The sequence below is a fragment of the Buteo buteo genome, chromosome 2 (genome assembly GCF_964188355.1).
Source record: "Buteo buteo chromosome 2, bButBut1.hap1.1, whole genome shotgun sequence".
Classification (NCBI taxonomy): domain Eukaryota; kingdom Metazoa; phylum Chordata; class Aves; order Accipitriformes; family Accipitridae; genus Buteo; species Buteo buteo.
The window spans coordinates 74,323,547-74,342,380 of NC_134172.1; the positions used below are offsets into that span (position 1 = coordinate 74,323,547).

The 18,834-nt window shown below is 37.0% G+C and overlaps 1 protein-coding gene across 3 annotated transcripts in view; it reads left to right on the forward strand.

The window, feature by feature from the left end:
- VAPB (VAMP associated protein B and C) overlaps positions 1-17,003 on the forward strand; it is a 35,652-nt gene extending 18,649 nt beyond the window's left edge. Inside the window, exons 3-7 of one of the 3 annotated variants that reach the window (XM_075020050.1) lie at positions 6,286-6,389; positions 8,695-8,775; positions 10,270-10,323; positions 10,582-10,620; positions 12,680-14,091. In XM_075020050.1, coding sequence (XP_074876151.1) covers positions 6,286-6,389; positions 8,695-8,775; positions 10,270-10,323; positions 10,582-10,620; positions 12,680-12,838 — 437 coding nt within the window. In that variant the 3' untranslated portion in view covers positions 12,839-14,091. Of the gene's footprint in view, positions 1-6,285; positions 6,390-8,694; positions 8,776-10,269; positions 10,324-10,378; positions 10,556-10,581; positions 10,621-12,679 lie in introns of all 3 variants that reach the window. The other 2 variants (XM_075020056.1, XM_075020040.1) reach the window with 2 other exon arrangements.
- The last annotated feature ends 1,831 nt before the right edge of the window (positions 17,004-18,834 follow it).

Below are 18,834 nucleotides of genomic sequence, written 5' to 3' on the forward strand. Positions count from 1 at the left end.
AGATGTGGATTCTTTTCATCTATCAGATGGACTTTTGAAATTAAAAGCCCGCTTCCTTTGCAGGCACTTACCATGCTTTTTAAAACGTTGTCTTGATCTCAACATTGAGTATTTTCTTAAACTTCTGCTTACAATGACCCCTTTGCTCTACCTTGAGCAGAATATAGTATAGGCGAGTGTTGTATGAACCATCTTATGTTATGCTACCAGCATGCCGACATCTTACTTGCTTTTCCAGCCTGACTCTTCCCATAGGCATACCAGATAGAATATGGATCTAGTCCAAGACTTGACTTCAAGTATCCCATTATGTGAGATTACTGTGCTAACCTTAAGCTATGCTTTGCTCTAGCTTACATAGCTTTGAAAAATACACCCCTTTTCTGATAACTTTATTTATAGTGATTTATGATTCAGTTAGTTTTGCGAATGGCTATGGTATATTTAATCACAAGCTCACGTTTGTGTTCTACATATTTACATGCCGATAATAACTTAGTAATAACAAATAACAATCCTAAATTACCAGTCCTTACATTAACATTATATTTTAAAATACAAGCAGTACACATTCATTGTTCTTTAGGTAATATATTGAGGCAAATTCATAGGTTGATGTGTTACAGAATTCTGGGGTTATAAATGTTAATTCTTTACTTCCTAAAACATTCTAAACTGAAGCTGTCTTTTATCTTGTACTGTGGTTGAATTTCTCTTTAACAGAGCTGTATATATTGCACTCCAGGTAGCTCCTTTAAACCATGCATGGGACCTAATTTTGGACTTGGAAGATGGCAGTGTCTTTGGTTCTGATTAGCAGAAGGAATCTTTTGGATAGGGGCGATCAAAGAGAGGATTTTCATTAACAGAACAGAATTGTTTTCAAATTCACAGAAAGGGTGGAGATGTGTGAAAGAGGGGAGTAATGTTGCTTAAGAACAGAGGGCTGATTTTGTAGTTAATGAAGTGAAAAAGAAATAGGATTTGTTTCTTTGCTTCTGAATCAGTTATTTTTCAGTCATGTAATTCAAGTCTTGCACAGGGTATAAAAATAGGACTTGAATAAATAGGACTTGAATTCCTCCAAACCTAGTGAAAATACTAGTGGTGAGAAATTATTGGAATATAGTTATTTCAATAATCACTTCTGGACACTTAAACTAATTGGGCTGTATTTACTATATGCAATCTGTCCTCTTGAGAATTCTGACTGGCTTTAACACAGCCTCTTGGTAGCACTGCGTTGGTACTGCACCTTGTCTTTCCAAAAAATCAGTGCCTAGGTATAGTGGCATGAAGCTCTGGAACAATTTTTTAGTTTCTCAGTGTTACTGACTGAAGCTGAGTTTGGGGCAGCCTTTTCTTCTTGCACTGTAGTAACAGGATGCCTTTGTTAAATTCCTGTGAAACTGTATCTGTACTATTTTGATGTAAGCGTATGAGAAGATATTCCGCCCTAAGATAGAGGCAGCAGTCAGAACATTATTCCACTTGATTTCATACTAGTATGACAGCTCATTTAAAACATATAAAATGCTAGAAAAGTAAAGCTTGCTTTATTCTAGTGGAGTCTCAAATACTGGCTTCTTATGCCATATCACAGCTTTTCCTAAATATCAGCGTTTAAGTCCCTGTCAGCATACACTGCTTGCTGCAATGTCAGGTTTGTAGCCCATGTTTTCACCTGTTATATAATGGCATGTAATTTTAACAACTGCGTTTATGTAACTGTCGGGAAGTGTATGTGTACGCTGTCATCTGATCTCATTGCATTTGGTCTGAAATACTTTGAAAAAAAGTATTTGCACACATTCCATTTTTGTTAAACACATCTTATTTCAACAAATATATCTGATTTTGTCACTGCCAAGAGGTTGAAATCTAAACAAAAGGCATGAATAGATTACAAAGGAAGAGTGAAAAAAATATAAGCAGGTGCTGATGAGTCTGCGGATAGGTGTATAACAGGGGGAGAGAGGAAGTACAGATGGTACCATCTGTGCACACTGTCCCACTGAAGAGAGCAGTCTGAATGTGCTTCCTAAAAATGGGGAAAAGCTGACGTTATCCTTGGGTTGCTGTTGAATATCCTTAGGGAGGATTTTTAGTCTTCTGTAAACTTGCCTGACTTGGAAAAGGTGGTTTGCATTGCCTTCAGGAGGGTGCTTCTGCAGCTGCTGTTCTCTTCTGTCACAGTGGGTCTGCCCCTTTGGCTAAGACACCGGTCGTGTCCTGTCCACTGCTGCAGCTCCAGAGGCAACATTGCTGCTGTGCACTGTTCACCCGGGCCTCCCAGGACTATGTAGCAACTGCCAAGTTTTGGGTTGGTTTTGTCCGTTTGCTTTAGAAGAATCTATCTTGGTCTTCATAGATTCAACATTTCTTAGTACTACCGAAATATTTACAGAAAGAACTATGTAAACATGGAACAAATGTGAAGCAGCGCAGTGGATTCTGCCTGTTTCTGTAGATGTGAGTGTCCTTTGCTCACCTCTAGCAGAGCTGATCAAATTGCACAATGATCTTGAGGCTTGCCCCTGTAGCTGGTTGGGGTATTTTATGTAAAGGTGACATAAGTGTGGTAGATTTGATCTATCCAGACCATAAAGAATTTCATGCAGTGCCATTTGGGAAAATTATCAATAAAGCTAGAAAGGAAAAATAGATTCACAGACTATTGAATGGTCTACTTAAGAGTAAACAGTGATGTGGTGGATGGAAATGTAATAGCAGCAAGTTACTAGTGACGTTTCTTGAGAATGATTCTTGGTACTATTCTTGTTTAACGCTTTTATAAGCAATTCTGGCACAAAGAGTACACTAAAAACCCTGATGATGATGTAAAGTTGGGAGGCTGAAGATACGCAGCAGAACTGGGTGTCCTTGAAGGCTACGGTAAGAGAAACAGGATGAGTTTCATCAGAAAAACTGCAAAATCATGTACTTGGAGAATAAAATACTCCTGCTATAACTGCAAACTTGTTAAGGGGGCTGGCTAGGGTGACCAAGATGCTGACATAATGTGGCTCTGAATAAGGCAAATGTAGTATGTGATGTAGTATGTGCAAACAGGCTGGATAATGCAGGAGGTAAGAGGGTCTATGCTGTTGTCCAGGGCATGAGTAAAATATCCTAGATGTATAATTAGAGTAGCTCATATAGAGGAGTTCAAGCCAGAACAGGTGCAGAGAATGAATGGGGAGCCTGGACCAGAGAGGATCCACTGAGTCTGGCTTATTTAGTTTACCAGAAGGCCAAGAGTTACTGTGATTGATGTCTTGGAGTGCACCAGAAGTAGCTGACTCTTCCCCTTCTTTGATATTTAAGCATAAGGGCACTATTGGTCCAGGACCAAGTAAACAAGCCATTAATAAATTTAGATGGAAACTAGAGGAAGGTTGCTGACTATCTGAGCAGGGAGACTTCTGTTCCTTCTGCTCTTGGAAGGGAGTGCTAGATCCTAGCAGGCATTACAGATGGAGTTTTACCTCCTTCCATGTTCCTTGCTCAAATTTTCTCTGTTCCTTGAGAGTGCAAGTATACTGTAGGAAAACCAGAAGAGTTTAATGCTTCTGACATTGTTACTCACGTTGCCAGTAAACTGTTCTAGAAAAAGGAAGGAGCGTATTAGGTGGTCACCACCTCTCCTTCGCTATCTACAGAGGGCCTTGCGTAAAATATGGGGGGTATTGCAGGAATGTGTGAGAAAGCTGGTATCCATTTCTTTGCAGAGGCTTCAGAACAGGATGTATGTAAGGTTGGCCCTTCATGTTTTAATTTTGAGAGACAAGTGGGCTGCTAACAAATACAACTTGTGTTGCTCCTCATTTCATTGATCTCTCAATGTCTTTGCAGTTTTTGCTTGTGGTGGAATACTTCTGGTGCTTTAGCTGTAAGGTGATCAGTTTAGAAGGCGGTTGAAATACATAGCTCTGCCTAGTAGATGCTGGTGCTAGTAAACTTCAAGATCATGTTAATCATTTTGTTTCTTAGAACTCTGGGTTCTGGTGAAAGCTGGTCAGCCACTTTTGACCAGATGAGGTGACTGATTTGATAAGGCATTTTGTAGGAACATACACTTTTCACATAGTTCTTGCGTAAGGTATGGAATTTCCAGTCAAAACAAAGGAGCCACATTCACAGTAGCAAATTCTCCAGCAATTACGGCAATTACATGGAACTGATCTTTCACAGAAACCCCCAATAGTATGTGAATAAATGTTGAAATGGTTTGGTTTCCTCTTGAACAAAGTACATATTTTTGAGCTTCCCATCTGGCTTACAAGACATTTGCTGAATAATTTGTGTCAATGTGGCTTTCATGTATTGATCTAAAAATACAAGTGCTAACAACGTTTGTACTGTCAAGCCCTCTCTAGCTGCTTGCTCTTATGATTCAGTGAATGGAATTCAGAGCAGCAATCATTTGGCGTTTGGGAACGGCTTCAGCACTATCACTTGGGAAATAATGATTTTCAAATAAGCTTATAGCTGCACTCAGCAAAGTGGATTGAAAAAACTGCAGATCTGGAGAAGTTCCATAAACAGGGGATAGTTTTGACTACCCAGTTGGATCTTACACATTATGTAGATTTGAAATAAGTTAGGCGTCTACTACAGGAGAGAAAAAATTACGCCACTGCTTTTCAGTGATGTATCATGCAATGTTGAAATATATGTGTTTTCACAGTGCGGTCACTTCTGTTTGGAAAAAATAGTTTTAAAAGTAGCCTGTTAATCTGCAAACATTTATTTTGGACTGGTATTTGATTACCACAAGGTGAGTTAGAATGTGTAATGATTTTTAAAGCTCCTCATCTGAGAGAATTTGCTGTCTTCCTTCTCTTCTGGCTTTAAAAGGCATGTGGTTGTTGATAGCCACAGATTGTGTGCGTAATAGAGATGGTACAGCCATAACATACTCTGCTCAATGAAGGAGGCAAATTGGTTTGACTTGCCTTCAATTGCAATAAATGAGATCTTTGAATATTGCTTTTATACGACAAACCCCTGCAATTAGTGCATATGAATTTGGGCACATAATGTTAATAGCACTAGTACTTGAAAGTAATCCTAATCCTTGAACTGCTTCTCTTCTTAGTGATTGAATTGAGGGACTGAAGTAGCCTCATGGGTTATAAAATGTGAATTTTTAAACCTTAGACCATTTTTTATATTAGTTGTAATTGCAGTATATGCAAGCTTCATTTTAAATTTGAGGGGGTGGTAGCTTTTTGCAATATCTAATAGCATGTTTGTGTAAACTGCTTTGCTTATTTTCACATCTGTTTGTCTCATGCTGAAGCTAAACCAGTGTTTGTTAATGTCACAGTAGCTGAATATCCAGGTGTCATTTGCAAAACATACGGGTTCTGAGTGAGCACTGTGATTAAAGGATATTCCATGTAAACAAAATGCATAACTCTGCCTCTTCAAGTTACTTTAACATGTTAGTTCTTTACCCAAACAGAAAAGACAAGGAAATTCCTACTGTTAAATAAAAAATGTTAAAAAAAAAAAAAAGGGCACACACACCCAGCCTGCCATTCCTTGCTCTCTGAACACAGTCATTTTCTGCAAAGTAAATTCTGGAATGTTGGTAATTTTTGAATGGGGAGAAATACATTTCTTGTATACCTTTCAGAGTTGAAGTTTATATAGCATTTAACCATAAACTTCCAGCGATAAATTCCTAACAAACTTTCAACAACTTATTTTTGGAAGAGAAATACTTGTACTTGATAAAACAAATACCATGAGACTCTTAAAATTTGTAGAGGAAATTTCCATCCTGAGACTTGAACCTCAAGGTTTAAAATGTTTGACTTTGCCTCTGTAGCTTTTCTCAGGAACCATCAGGAATACTGTGCATACAACTAATCAAAATGCCAGCTTGTTACTTCTGCCCCAAGGATGGAGGAAGAAAAAAGATGCTTTCTTTGAGAATTTTTCCCTCTGTCCCAGAAGATATGTAGATTATCCTGTTTACTATAAATTACTATTATTATCTTGCCATAGTTGTGTGCAGAATATTGTACAGTGATCAGCATTTCTAAAATTCTCAGACAAAAATCTTGACAGACTGAAGACGACTGTTCTCTTATCTTCTTTTAAAATTTTGGTTTAAAGTGACGTTCCTGATCTCAGCTGCTGCTTTGGTCATAAGACATACAACTTAAAACCATTTTAATGTTTGTATTTCTCTAATCTGGTAACTCTGTCATCAGTGCATGACTATGCATCAGAGCAATGTTAACATAACGTGTTTTGGGGTTTTTCTTACAGTGATGCTACAGCCTTTTGACTATGACCCTAATGAGAAAAGTAAACACAAGTTTATGGTTCAGTCTATGTTTGCTCCAGCTGATACTTCAGACATGGAAGCAGTAGTAAGTATTGAAATTAATTAAACTGGACTTCTTTCTGATTGTATAATATTATAAGACCTTTGACTGTGTTCCTTAAGGGCTGTTCTTGAACCACACTGGTGTGATCCTTGAAAGCTTTGCCAGATTTCCATCACTGTGCACAGGAAGGTGTTTTCCGTTTATTTCGAGCCCCAGGAACCTCACACTGAAAGACACTGTTGGTGTCTGTGGTTGCTTCTTGAGGATGCTGCTGTCAGTAATGGAATACCAAGCCATTAAACAAATGTTAAGTAGTTGTAATTTTTTTCAATATATCATTTTTTAGAAAGGCCAACTTGAACTATATATTTTAAGAATATACAGAATATATTCTAAATCTGTGGCATCTTTTATATTTTATGCCTCTACTCTCAGTCTCGAGTCTTCCCTTGAGCAACTCCTTTTCCCAGCAAGAACGCGGTGGATGATTTACAAGTATTGTATTTTTCTTTATCCCTACCTATGTCTGTTGTGGCTTAGGTAAATGAAAGGCCCTCATAGGTTCTGTCCTGTGGATTACAAATTAGAGTAACAGAAGCATGTAGGTGCTGTAGCAAAGAAGGACAAAAGGTGTAGAAAGAAGATGTGAGGCTACATTAAGACAACTTGGAAAGGAACAAACCGGTATGTCAACTGGTGGCTTTCCTCTAACAGCAAGATTTGCTACTGCAAGAAGGCACAAGGAAGCTTTCTGTAGTCTAGCTTTTGTTCTCTTGAGAGAATGCTCAGTAGCTATTGAGGACACAATAAAAAAGAAAAAGAGGCCATTTATCTAAAGTGTGGGGCTGTGTGTGTTTGTAGGTATGTGTATTACTTAAAAACAAAAAAAGCCAACCCCCCAAAACCTCAGAGTGCATATCGTGACTTTTTTATAGTAGTCTTCACAACAGGCATCTTCTTCTGAATAACTTTTTAAAGCTGTGGCATTCCGCAGGGTTAAGAATTTCCCTTCTGAAAGAGATTTATGGAACTATTATTTGTTTAATGGCCTCAAAATAAGATCCAGTGGGAGAAGCAGCAATAGTAATAAAATGTCTACATCACCAGAAAGATAAGCCAGTCTGCCTTTCTTTCTAACTCTTTAATTTTTATGAGTTACTTTATACCATGAAAAATGTTATTCTGCTAGCAAAGAATGGTTTTTAGGACCTAGATGGCCCTTTCAGTTTTCCAGAGCTCTCCAGACCAATATGATTTCTTTTCCTATAACACTTGATCAGTTCTCAGTTTTGTTACCACTCTGCAAATCTCTTCCTATTCTGGATAAACAGGTGAGACAAATTACTGGAGTACTATAAAGCTTTCAACACTTCACAGGCAGCCAGCGAGCTCAAAATAGAATTCTGACTTCAGCCACAGAAGAGGTGAAGTACGATTCAGCTATTTAGGATGAGTCAAATACTTCTTCAGGTTGCACAGGGGTTAGCCATAATTTGACGCCTACTTGAGATATGCTGAGCAATACCATGCTGTCAGAAGTATGGTCAAAGTGAAGAGAAGCATGTGAGAACTCCGGGACATAAATGTGGACACTTCTTGCTGTATATCACTACTATGAATCAATCTTTTCAGTTCAGGGTTACAGCTGATACTGGAGCAAATATTTATAACTGTTAATCCCTGTTAAAAATATTGGAAGGAAACTTTTTTATGGTAGACTCCCTAGTTGAAGGGGAGAGAAGGATGAGAGGGGGAACTATCCCTTTCTGTATGTAGCACATCTGTTACTGTTTAGATGTTGATGCTGAAAAATAAGGAGGTGGAAAACAAGGAAGGGGAAGAACAGTCCTCTTCATACCAGAAGGACTGGTATGAACTTGTAGTTCATACCAGTCAGGAAGAAAACCTCATGTGAAATTTGAAAACGTTGAATAGGAACGCCACTGAACAAAGACTTCAGAACTAACATTACTGATTTGGGTTTTTGTGATCTTTCCCTTCCTTTGAATGCACCCCTCCCTTTTTTTTTTTTTTTTATTAGAACCATAGCTCCCCCTATCTATGCTAATTACTCTTACAGATTTCCCAGTTCTCTCCTAAATTACCTGTGTAAGTTTTTTACTATTCAGAATGATTTTCTTCATAGTATCTGGTCTTCCTTTACAGTACCACTCAGTTACATATTCGGTTTCATTTTTATCATGTGTGTGGTTAATGGTAACATGGTAAACACCTGTGGGGTTTTTCCGAGTAAGGCGATGTGATATGTTTATGTAATACACTGCCTTTTCCATCTGCCTTAATATACTAGTATGTTTAATATTAAGTTAATATTAAATTATTCCAGTGGAAAGAAGCAAAACCGGAAGAACTCATGGATTCGAAACTTAGGTGTGTGTTTGAGCTACCAGCCGAAAATGATAAGCCTGTGAGTATTTTCAGATGCATGTTGAGTGTTTTAACTTAATACCACAATAAATCATGTAAAATGGCATGTTTATACAGACAGCTATATAAGCAAAAGACAGAACCCTCTGTTTCACTGCCTGGATGGCATCACCCTTTGAAAACACAATATAAACTATTTAAAATCTTGGTGATGCTTAATGTACCTAGCAGCTAATTTGAACAATGTAAGTGCAACACAAGCACAAAGAAATCTTTGAGTTGATCTGTTTTCACTTAGTGAAAGATCACAGGATAAAGAATATTTCAAAAAAATTTGAAAGATACTGATTGATGGTCATAAAGGTCAGAGTTTATACTGAAGCAGTTATAACCATCAGCAATATAAATTTGCCTGTCCAACACTCCCCTTTGCTTCCTCAATACCACACTGATATTAGCAAGTAAATTGGTAGAAAGCTAGTAAGGAGGACACAAATGCAGTTAGGGGTTATATTGCAATTAGCAGCTATAATATTGTAGGATCCTTTTTTGTTAGGGTAATGAACGCATTAATTTCTAATGGAATTATGTAGTGTCAAATGTAGAACTGATAATGGATTGAATAAACTGAAAAAATGTTTCCTAGTATGCAGGTACTGAAGGCACGGTTGCTTTACCTTGCACTGGACAGCTTGTAATTAGGATTATGTATTGTTATAATGTAACTATTGTAGTCTCGCTATGTCTGTTCTACCCGCTCCAGACAGCGAACATTTGCCCTGAAAGTAGGTGCTTTTGTTTTAGGCCAGGGTACTTTCTGTGTTTCCAGTTCAGAGGTGTGATGAGAGGAAGGAAAAAATCTGAATTAAATGAAACTTAACAGCTTTTCTGTTTAGTCATAATTTTTTCTATAATCCCTAAAATTCATGAGCGCAAAACAAAGCACCAGTAGTAACAAGATCCTATTACTTTATTCATATAAACAAAATCTTCATGTTAAGACTTTGGTGGCAGTTTGGGTGGTGATAGAGCGGTTTGTTTTTCATGAGAGCCAGGCCCTTTGCATTCTGAAGTGCAGAACATGGAGAGAATCCAAAGGCAGGAAAGGGAGGAGGGTTTGGAGGTCTGCAGCTTGTTTCCTAGCTTGGGTTGCAGGTTCTTCCATCACCACAGAAGCGCAGAAAGATGGAGAGGTGATAGCCAGTTGTGGGGAGTGAAGAGAAAGGGGAACTGCAGCAGAGCAGGAGGGTAGTTCCTAGCAATACCCTGGTTCCTGGAGTAGCTGTTTGTGTTGTGCTTGGGAAGGGAAAGGTGAGGAGAGCATGAAACTCTGTAAGTGGACTATGAACAAATAAGTTCCCATTCATATTGTGGGACATGGTCTAAGGATATTTCCTTTTCCATATATGCAGGGACTGAAAAGTTGAGGTCATGCTGTCTGCACTTACTGCTGCTAATCTGGTGTTTTCTGTGAAACAGAAAGGGGAAGTAAAGGTTACAGAAAGAAAAATGTTGTTTATTTCTTTTGATACAGGCACGTTTCAGGTGTGCACAGACAGTTTTACCTGATTCTCCTCCTAAATATCAGGTGTGTGGTGTGGTGTTAATAACTAACCAAAAATCACTCTATCCTTTTTTAACAGCATGACATAGAAATAAATAAAATTGTATCCACAACTGCAACAAAGACAGATTCCTCTGTAATGTCTAAATCAATAAGTTCTTCTTTGGATGACACTGAAGTTAAGAAAGTAATGGAAGACTATAAGAGGCTTCAAGTAGAAGTTCAGAGGTTACGGGAGGAGAATAAACAGTTTAAGGTAAAGATACTTTTTTTTTTTTCCAGACTTATCCCTTTCCTGAAAAAGGAGCTTCCAACGTAAAGGTTTGGTTACCTGACCAATATTTTAATATTGTCTATAAATTAAAAGATAATTTAGGTTTCTCTTTATAAACTGAGAAAAAGTGTTGGAAAAATACTTCCTTTGAAAGGAGCTTACAAGTCATGCAGTCAGAGAAACTGATTGGATAGCAACCCAAAGTAATGAATTCTCTTTTCTTTTCCCACCTAATTTTCTCAATCTGAATTAAGCTGGATTTGGCCCTGTTCTCTCAAACTGATGGGAGCTTGAGGGCAGTGTTGTGTAAATACCGAGTGTTTTAGTAATTGTACCTATAATATGCAGTTAAAATGACCAAAGTAAGACAGATTAATAGGAAATATGCTTCCTGTCATATCCAGCACATTGCTGTGAAATCGAGTAATTGAGAAGCCATTATCACCATGCTGAAAAACTCTTTTTACAGTAGTTTCATTTGTTGTAAATGTTTAGTTTCATAGATAACAGCACCAATGAAAATTTGGAATTTTTGACTATCGGACCCCAGTGAAAGGAACTGTGTCCTGTCAGCTCTGATGCTGCTTGGCTGGCTGATGCATGAAGAAATTCTTTAAAACATTTGTAAACCAGTTTTGTTTTGCACATAGAAATAATGTATGTATATAGCTGAGACACGACCTTAACTTCTCCTTGTGTCTTGTTTTGCCAGTGTCTCACAATAGTATGTGATTTTACTTTATTTTTTTGCAAATAGGTCTTGAATAAACACTGTACAGGAGATATGTAGAATTGAGCTGATGTCTTACAGTAATGTCTTAAAACAGTGAGCTGTTGCTCCCTTTGTGGAGTGTTAGAAACATGTAAAACATCACAAAACAATGTTAAATTACTGCCAGCCACCAGGTGCTGTCAGTATCAGGCTAGAGTCACTGTCAAAAGGAAGTTAAAATATTTACAATGAAAAGTAAAATTACTATATAGGTAAGCAACATTTTATTGTTTACAAAAGCCAGTTATCCTCATCTAGACTTAGAGCAGTAGTGAGGTATCAGGTAGTCTGTGACATCTAATAAATAAATTTTTTTTGTTTAAAATAAGTTTTCCTCCAGAATGTTAGGTGCCCCTCTAAATTCAAAAGTGAGAAACACTGACATACAGTGAGCCTTTTGAATTTCACTTATCTGACAATTTTTAAGGCTGCAGTAACTTTTATTACAATTTTATTTCTTGAGTATTTTTTTATGTATAGACTGGAGGCTTTTGCTTCAGTATCTTACACTTTTGTACTATAATACTGTATCACATAAAAAGTCTAACACTATTGCTTCAGCTGTATACAAGTTAGGTCACAGAAGGCTCATTTTACCATCTCCTAAAGTGCTCTGTGTGTGTGTGTGTGTAATGGAGTGTGCTAACACACAGCTGTGCTGCACAACAGTTTAGATCAAGATGTGGGGAACATCATATCCACTCGAAATGATAATATCTGGTGTTATGATGTTGTTTTACCTGTTGTCTCATACATCTTTAAATCAAGAGAGCTGTCAAACTCATACCAAGAAAATATCCTAATTATTGCCACTAGTTTCATGTCAAAATGTCAGCATTAATATGATGGGGGAAATAGATTTCCCTTCAAATGCTGGTGAAATTCGCTTGTGACATCTAACTAGGGGATTGATGAGTATTATTGCCTTAAAGTTGCATATTTTTCACAGCCTACCTTAGTTATATTGAAAAGCATTTTCCCCAACAGCACTATATTTGCTTACAGAGCAAGAAAAACATCTTTATGCCATTCCCTCCATCATTTTTTTTTAAGTTCTGGAGCTGTGTGTCCAGCCTTTGGACGAGTGTTCTTGCAGGCTTCGTCATTGCTTCCCCTGTTACCTTAGTCAGCAAGAGAAAAATTCTAAGAGCATGTGATTTTTGCTCTGCTAGTCGAATAGATACAGAATTCCTTTCCTTCTCAGGATTATCTAGGAAATAGAGCTCTAAATTAGCTTTTGCCTATTTTATTGTGCCCACCTAAAATAAATATGATAAGGGAGAATATTATAAGCTTTTTTCCCCAGTAGAAATAATCACTGTATCTTCCTTTAGGAAGAAGATGGACTACGGATGAGAAAGGCACCCCAGACAAACAACCCAATATCTGCTTCTGCAGCTGCTGTTAAGGATGAAGGGCTCAGCTCCAGACTACTTGCTTTGGTGGTTTTGTTCTTTGTCTTTGGTGTAATTATAGGAAAAATAGCCTTGTAGAGGCAGCATGCTGGAAATTGTAAATTGGTTTGATGGTTCTGCCATATCATTGGATTAAATTTATTCATAACAATGTTTAAAAAAAAAAAATTAATGTATGACATCTCACAGGTCTTGCCTTTAAATTACCCCTGCACAAATACTATGTAACATAATCTAGAAAGTTTAAAATGTACAATGAATGAAAGAAAATATGCTTCAGTGATGAAGGTGGGGAGAAAATCATGATTCAACACTACAATGGAATATTGTATATGTCATTTTAAACATTCTTAGACCCTGGTATATGTTGCTGGATTACCTCTTTTTAAAAAAAAAAAGAAAAAAAAAAAAGGAAAAATAGAACAAACTATTCCTCCACTGCTGGAGCTGGCCCTATTGGATGTTTGGAGCTGGGTTAGGCAGGAGGTGTTGATAACTTCTGTAAAATACGTTAATCCACCATTCTGCTCATAAATTTAACAGTTTCTGTCAGTGTCTTCAACTCTGTGCAAGTTACCAATTTCTTGGCACTTAAATGAATAGTGAGAAGCTGAAAAGAATTGTATGTGGCAATGCTGAATGTGCTAGGCATCATTAAGAGGCATATATTGACTGGTATGACACTCATTTGGAATAAAGGTCAATGCCTTGTTCTCATAAAGGGACCAAGCTACATTGCTGTTGGTTCATTTAGTTGAATTAAAATGTTATTCAGAGATGTTTAATGCATATTTAACTTATTTAATGTATTTCATCTCATGTTTCCTTATTGTCACAAAATTGACTAATACTATATGGTATGAAAAGGCACCTGTTTAAAGCCAGTGACTAGAACTAAAAATTTGCTGCTGTAGTGATGCAAGATTCTTCTGCCTCCTGGTATTTTGGGCACTACACAATTGTTGGGAGTTTTGATCATCTGAGCATTGGAGAAACAGTGGTCAGGAAACTGTTTTTGTATGTAAATAAGTCTATCTAGGGGAAAAAATATTAGTAGTAAACTAGTCCTATGCCGTAAAAGACCAATCCTGTTTGACTATGTAGCATCTTAAAAAAAAAAAAAAGAAAAAAAAAAAGAAAAGAAAAATTAAATAAAGCCCCCAAATTAATGTTTCCTTTGTTACTTTTGTCATGTTCTCACAGTTTCGGGGGGGGAGGGAACAGTATTCTCTGTCCACCTTGTTTATGGCATAAAGAAACTTGCAGCCTTGTTTAAGGATGATTTTTTTTTTTCCAGCCTAATTTTAAAATAAATCCAAACAGCCCCATCATCAGCCTGATATACATAAGTGTTCAAAGTAACGATGCTGACTGCTGAGGTACAAGGTAACTTCGCATTTTTCAGTTTAGTTGGGTTCAGTAGTTAAGATGCTTAATAGCATGTTGAAAGTAAGGTTAAGGTAATGTTGTTTCTAAGCATACTTTTAGTACAAAATACATAAACTCAATGTGTTTTTAACATGTTGAACTTCAGTAGATGAAATAGCTTTTGAGCAGGTAAATTCTTGTACATTCTTAGATGGTAGATCCAAAAACCATTGGTGACAAAAGTTTTTGTAACAACTTTCAGAATTAAGATACATCTTTTAAAAGTGACTTCTTTCATTCCTTTATTATTCCTGTGATTTCTTGAGAGAGCTGTTTGGGCTGCAGCCTGTCTACTATGCTCATTGACCTTTATATTTGTTCCACTTGTGGCTCAAGGGTTTCTTGCTTTGCAAGTGCAAATAAGTGAAATTTTATGTCAGGTTTAACAAGAAAATAGAAGGAAAAAATCTTAACTGGTGTGTTCAGCTTATGAACGCAACTCTGGAAGTACCTCTAGAAGATTCAACAGAGATGAGAGGTGTGTCTTTAGCATTGTAAAATGCTAGTGCCTTGTCTGCTCAGGATGGAAGTGACAAAGCTATTGAAGTATGCCTGTAAAGGGCAGCGAAGATGGGAGATGAGCTGGAAAGAACGAAGCAGTGAGTTCACTGACAAATTGGACAGAACTGATCAAGAAAAAGATACTTTTGGGGCAGTAGAAGCTAATGAAAACTTTTACGTGAAATATTTTAAAAGAACCTTTTCAGAAAGACAAGGTTGTAAGTGATGTTGCAAAATTAGTTTTCATGGCTTTGAAGAATATATTTGAGAAAGCCTTTACTGAAGGGAGACTGAGCTATGCAGTATTTTTTTAAGAGGCTGTAAATATCTTGATCTTTTGAGATCTCTCTTTTTTTGAGAGCCCTTTGTTCTGCTGAAAAACAGCCTCAGAAAAGTTTGTTAAAAAGAAAAAAAAAAATCACTGTCCTTGCAGGGTAAAGGGGGAGGATCAAAGCTTTAAGCTGGTCTCTTGTCAGTATATGTTCCAGGCAAATTTTACACACACTGTTAGCTGCCGCAGTTGACTGTTGGCACAGGCAGCTCCCCAGATGAAGGGGAAAGCCAGCAGAATGTCTGTCCTCTTTCCAGTGTTCAGTAGTCACTTCTTGGTGATCTGTGACAACTTGGAACTTTAATTTGTGAGCAAAGTTGTTCCTGTTGCTTGCACTCCAGGATTATAAAGAGGTCCCAGAAAATACTCTCATGCTTTGCTAGATGCCTTACAAATGCGTGATCAAAGAGACCAACAGAGGACCTTAGTTAAGGATCTGTTGGTAACAACTGTAGCCTGCAGTTGGGGCTGACCCACACCATCAGTCCTAAACAAGACTGTTAAATTAACTGCTTATATTTTGGAACTTAACAAAATTCTGAGGTCCTTCCTAACCATTTCTGAAAACAGCCTGAATAGACAGTAGCACTGAATTGTCTGGGTAATGCTTTGTTTTTGCTGAGCTTAAAATAAAATGACTGATCAGTGGAATCCTTATTATCTGTCTGTTTGACCGGACCCTTCTTTCATACGCAGTAGAAAGAAATCTAAGGATGCTTTTTCTTCCAAGGTTCCTAAAAGGCCAGTCTGTAGATACATTGCAAAAATATATCGGATGGATGTTCTTAAGCCACCTGGATCTTTTGTAAGTTCTTCCTTACATGATGACACCAGACCAAGTGTTTTCATGAAGTATTCATAGAAAGTGAATTATTCTGGAGGGCATTGTATATCTTAGGTAGTTATGCATGAAACATAGAGTTTCTAAATAAGATTATTGTCTGGTGTCCTCAAACAACACCAGATACTAGAAAATTGTAATTGATACATGATAGTAGAAATCAGGTTATTACTTAATCTAATTATTGTCCTTACTGTTATTTTAAGATGCCCACTTGCATATCTATTTATTGTTAATTTTTGTAAGAGCCAGTAGAGGCTGCTTAGGTAGTCTTCATGTTGTGGAGCTTTACACTCCTGTCTGCACTCTTCGGGCAAATTTGGTATAAATAGATATCTAAAATGGCTTGAAGCCTAGTACTGGGAAATGAATGGAAATTGGCTTCTACTATTTTCATGTAGTTATCCACATCTTAAAGCAAATATTTCATGCATGAATGATCATAACTATTGCTCTGCATTGGCAGTTGTCAGCTGTGAATGCACAACTGAAACAATTGCATATGCAAGCTAGGCACACAGTTTCAAGTTACTGTTGAATAGCCTTAGGGATTGAAGAGCAAGATACTATGTGTGTCATGTTGAGAAGGATTGATGTACCATGACGTAATTTTCTAAAAATACAAGATTGTAATAGCTTGATGGTGGTATTCCATGTTACTTTTTTGTCCTGAAATGCTGTTAGTGGGCTGAAGTTGGAACCTCACTTTGCAAATCGCTAAGAGTTTCTTGTCACCAATAAAACTATAAAGGGTTTCTATTCACTGCACATGTAAACTTGCAATTCTTGTTATAATCTTGATTTAGCAGTCAGCATATTTACATAGTGGTGTGCACACAAAAAGGGATTGTTAATGTCTTGAGATACTTGATGTTGCAGTTGCCTAATGAAAGAAAACTATGTCATCCCTTTTCTTTAGAAAATATGTATGACACTTTGATCTCTTAATTGGAACACTTCCTTAATTCTCGGGTACAATAGTGACTTAACTGTACTATTCTAAGTTTTTGGAACTATACATCTCTTGCTCTACATGATGTCCTGAAATGCCATATCCTGAGTTCTGCTTTCTATATAAAGTAACTGAGAAAAAAACACAACCAAAAATCCCTCTGTTTGAAATTAAAGAACATGTAAAACAAGCACTCTGAACTTTATGTTTGTTGTGGCTGTGTTACAGCTGCAATAGTACTTCACAGCAGCACTAGAGCAGCTTGGGGTTGGAGAGCTGCTTTTTCATTGTTTGAAAATGGGTTAGCATCCATTACTCAAATCCTCAAGTGAGCAAGTTGAGAAGGGACAGGTGGTGAGTGAATTTCAGTGTACATATTTGGGGGGTGGGGGGGGTGGGGGTTTTTTTGGGGGGGTGGGGGGGTCAGAAACACTAATAGAAAAAGAAGAAAGTAACCTGTACAGGAATGAGAGTAGTTCAATACAGTACATGGAAGTTACTATTCTTTGTCATCAGATACATGTCTACAAATCTAATCTACTAATTAGAAAATACTTGTATAAACCAATGTTTAGGCATTTTAGAAAGAAAAGCAACTACTGAGCAAGGCTGCTTGCTCATATAGTGAAACCTAGCAGTTCTCTAGCTATACTTCATTAAAAGATGATAATGGGATACAATGCTAGTGTAAATCATCAGTTACAGTTAGATAAATAGTGGGATTTATTGTTCAAGCAGGGCAATGCTGATCTTAATTGGACATAGTCAAAGGATTTCTTTATATTATGCTGACAGCTTCATGTATACTGAATCACTTTGTCTAATGGGCGTCAGTGCAAAAGTGACATTACTCATTGTGCTGTTACTAACTTTTATTTTGATTAGCTTCAGAGGACAAAGTAATTGTGTGTTTCTACTACTCAGATCTGCTTAACTATAAAATTTGCTTGTTTTATTAATGGGTTGATTTTTTTTTACAGGATAAATGTAGATTATTTTTTAAAATAACACAAGTAAGAGCCAGACAGAAATCTCTTGCATGTAATATTCTAATAAGCATGCACTTGCACACTTCCAAAATTACTACATACCTGTCATTTACTCTACTGTTTCCTGTGGCTTCATTTCCTTTTACAGAACTGTTTTCACATTTTTACTTCAAAAAGTAAAACTTTTCAAAACTTTACTAAACATCCGTGTAGATCTTTTTGCCTCTCAGTTCAGGCCTAAGTTTGTCTTGAAGCTTCTGCATGAGTGAAAACTACAAAAAGGAACACTGAGTCTATGAACACAGAAACAAGGCTGCTTTTCCTTCAAGCAAACTTGAACTTTGGATCTTTCCTCCTATGATCTGTCATTAGAAAATGGCCTTTTCCAGATGGCAAAACAAAAGAAGTTAAGAAAACAAATGAATTAAGAAGAACTAATTGAAGCTGCATATTACAAGTTGACATTATACATCTGGCATTTCTGTTTATGTTTCTGCATCAGTACATTTCATTCTTATTTAATAAGTTCCTAATTTTGTGATTTTTTTTCCCCAAGATTTTGAAGTGCCTTTAAAGAACAGAACAGCCTGTAGTAAAGTATTGTTCCCAGTTTAGCTGTACTTCATTTTTTTTAATAAAATCTTTTTCTTCCGTGGATAAACTCACAAGATTAGAAAAGCCTCTTGAACTCCCTCATGTTTGAGTTGGCAAAATTCCCACACACAATTATCCACACACAACTACTTTTAAAAAACCTTTATTAAGGCTGTACAAAGTCAAGCACTCAGAAGTTAGGAAATAGCAAAAACAAGTTTGTGTGCTGTTAGTTTGGCCACTTTCTGTGAGTATGTTGCAGTATCTGATCAAGCCTTCAGTACCGGGTCAAAAAGTGGGCTAAGGCTGCCTAGAAGTTGTCTAAAACTGCTAAACTTTGTGTGCCTGACCTTACATAATCTTAAGTTCTCTTAAGATACGTATAATTAGGTTTTTAAAAGTTGAACTTAAAAAATGGCATCAGCTATTAGGTGTAAC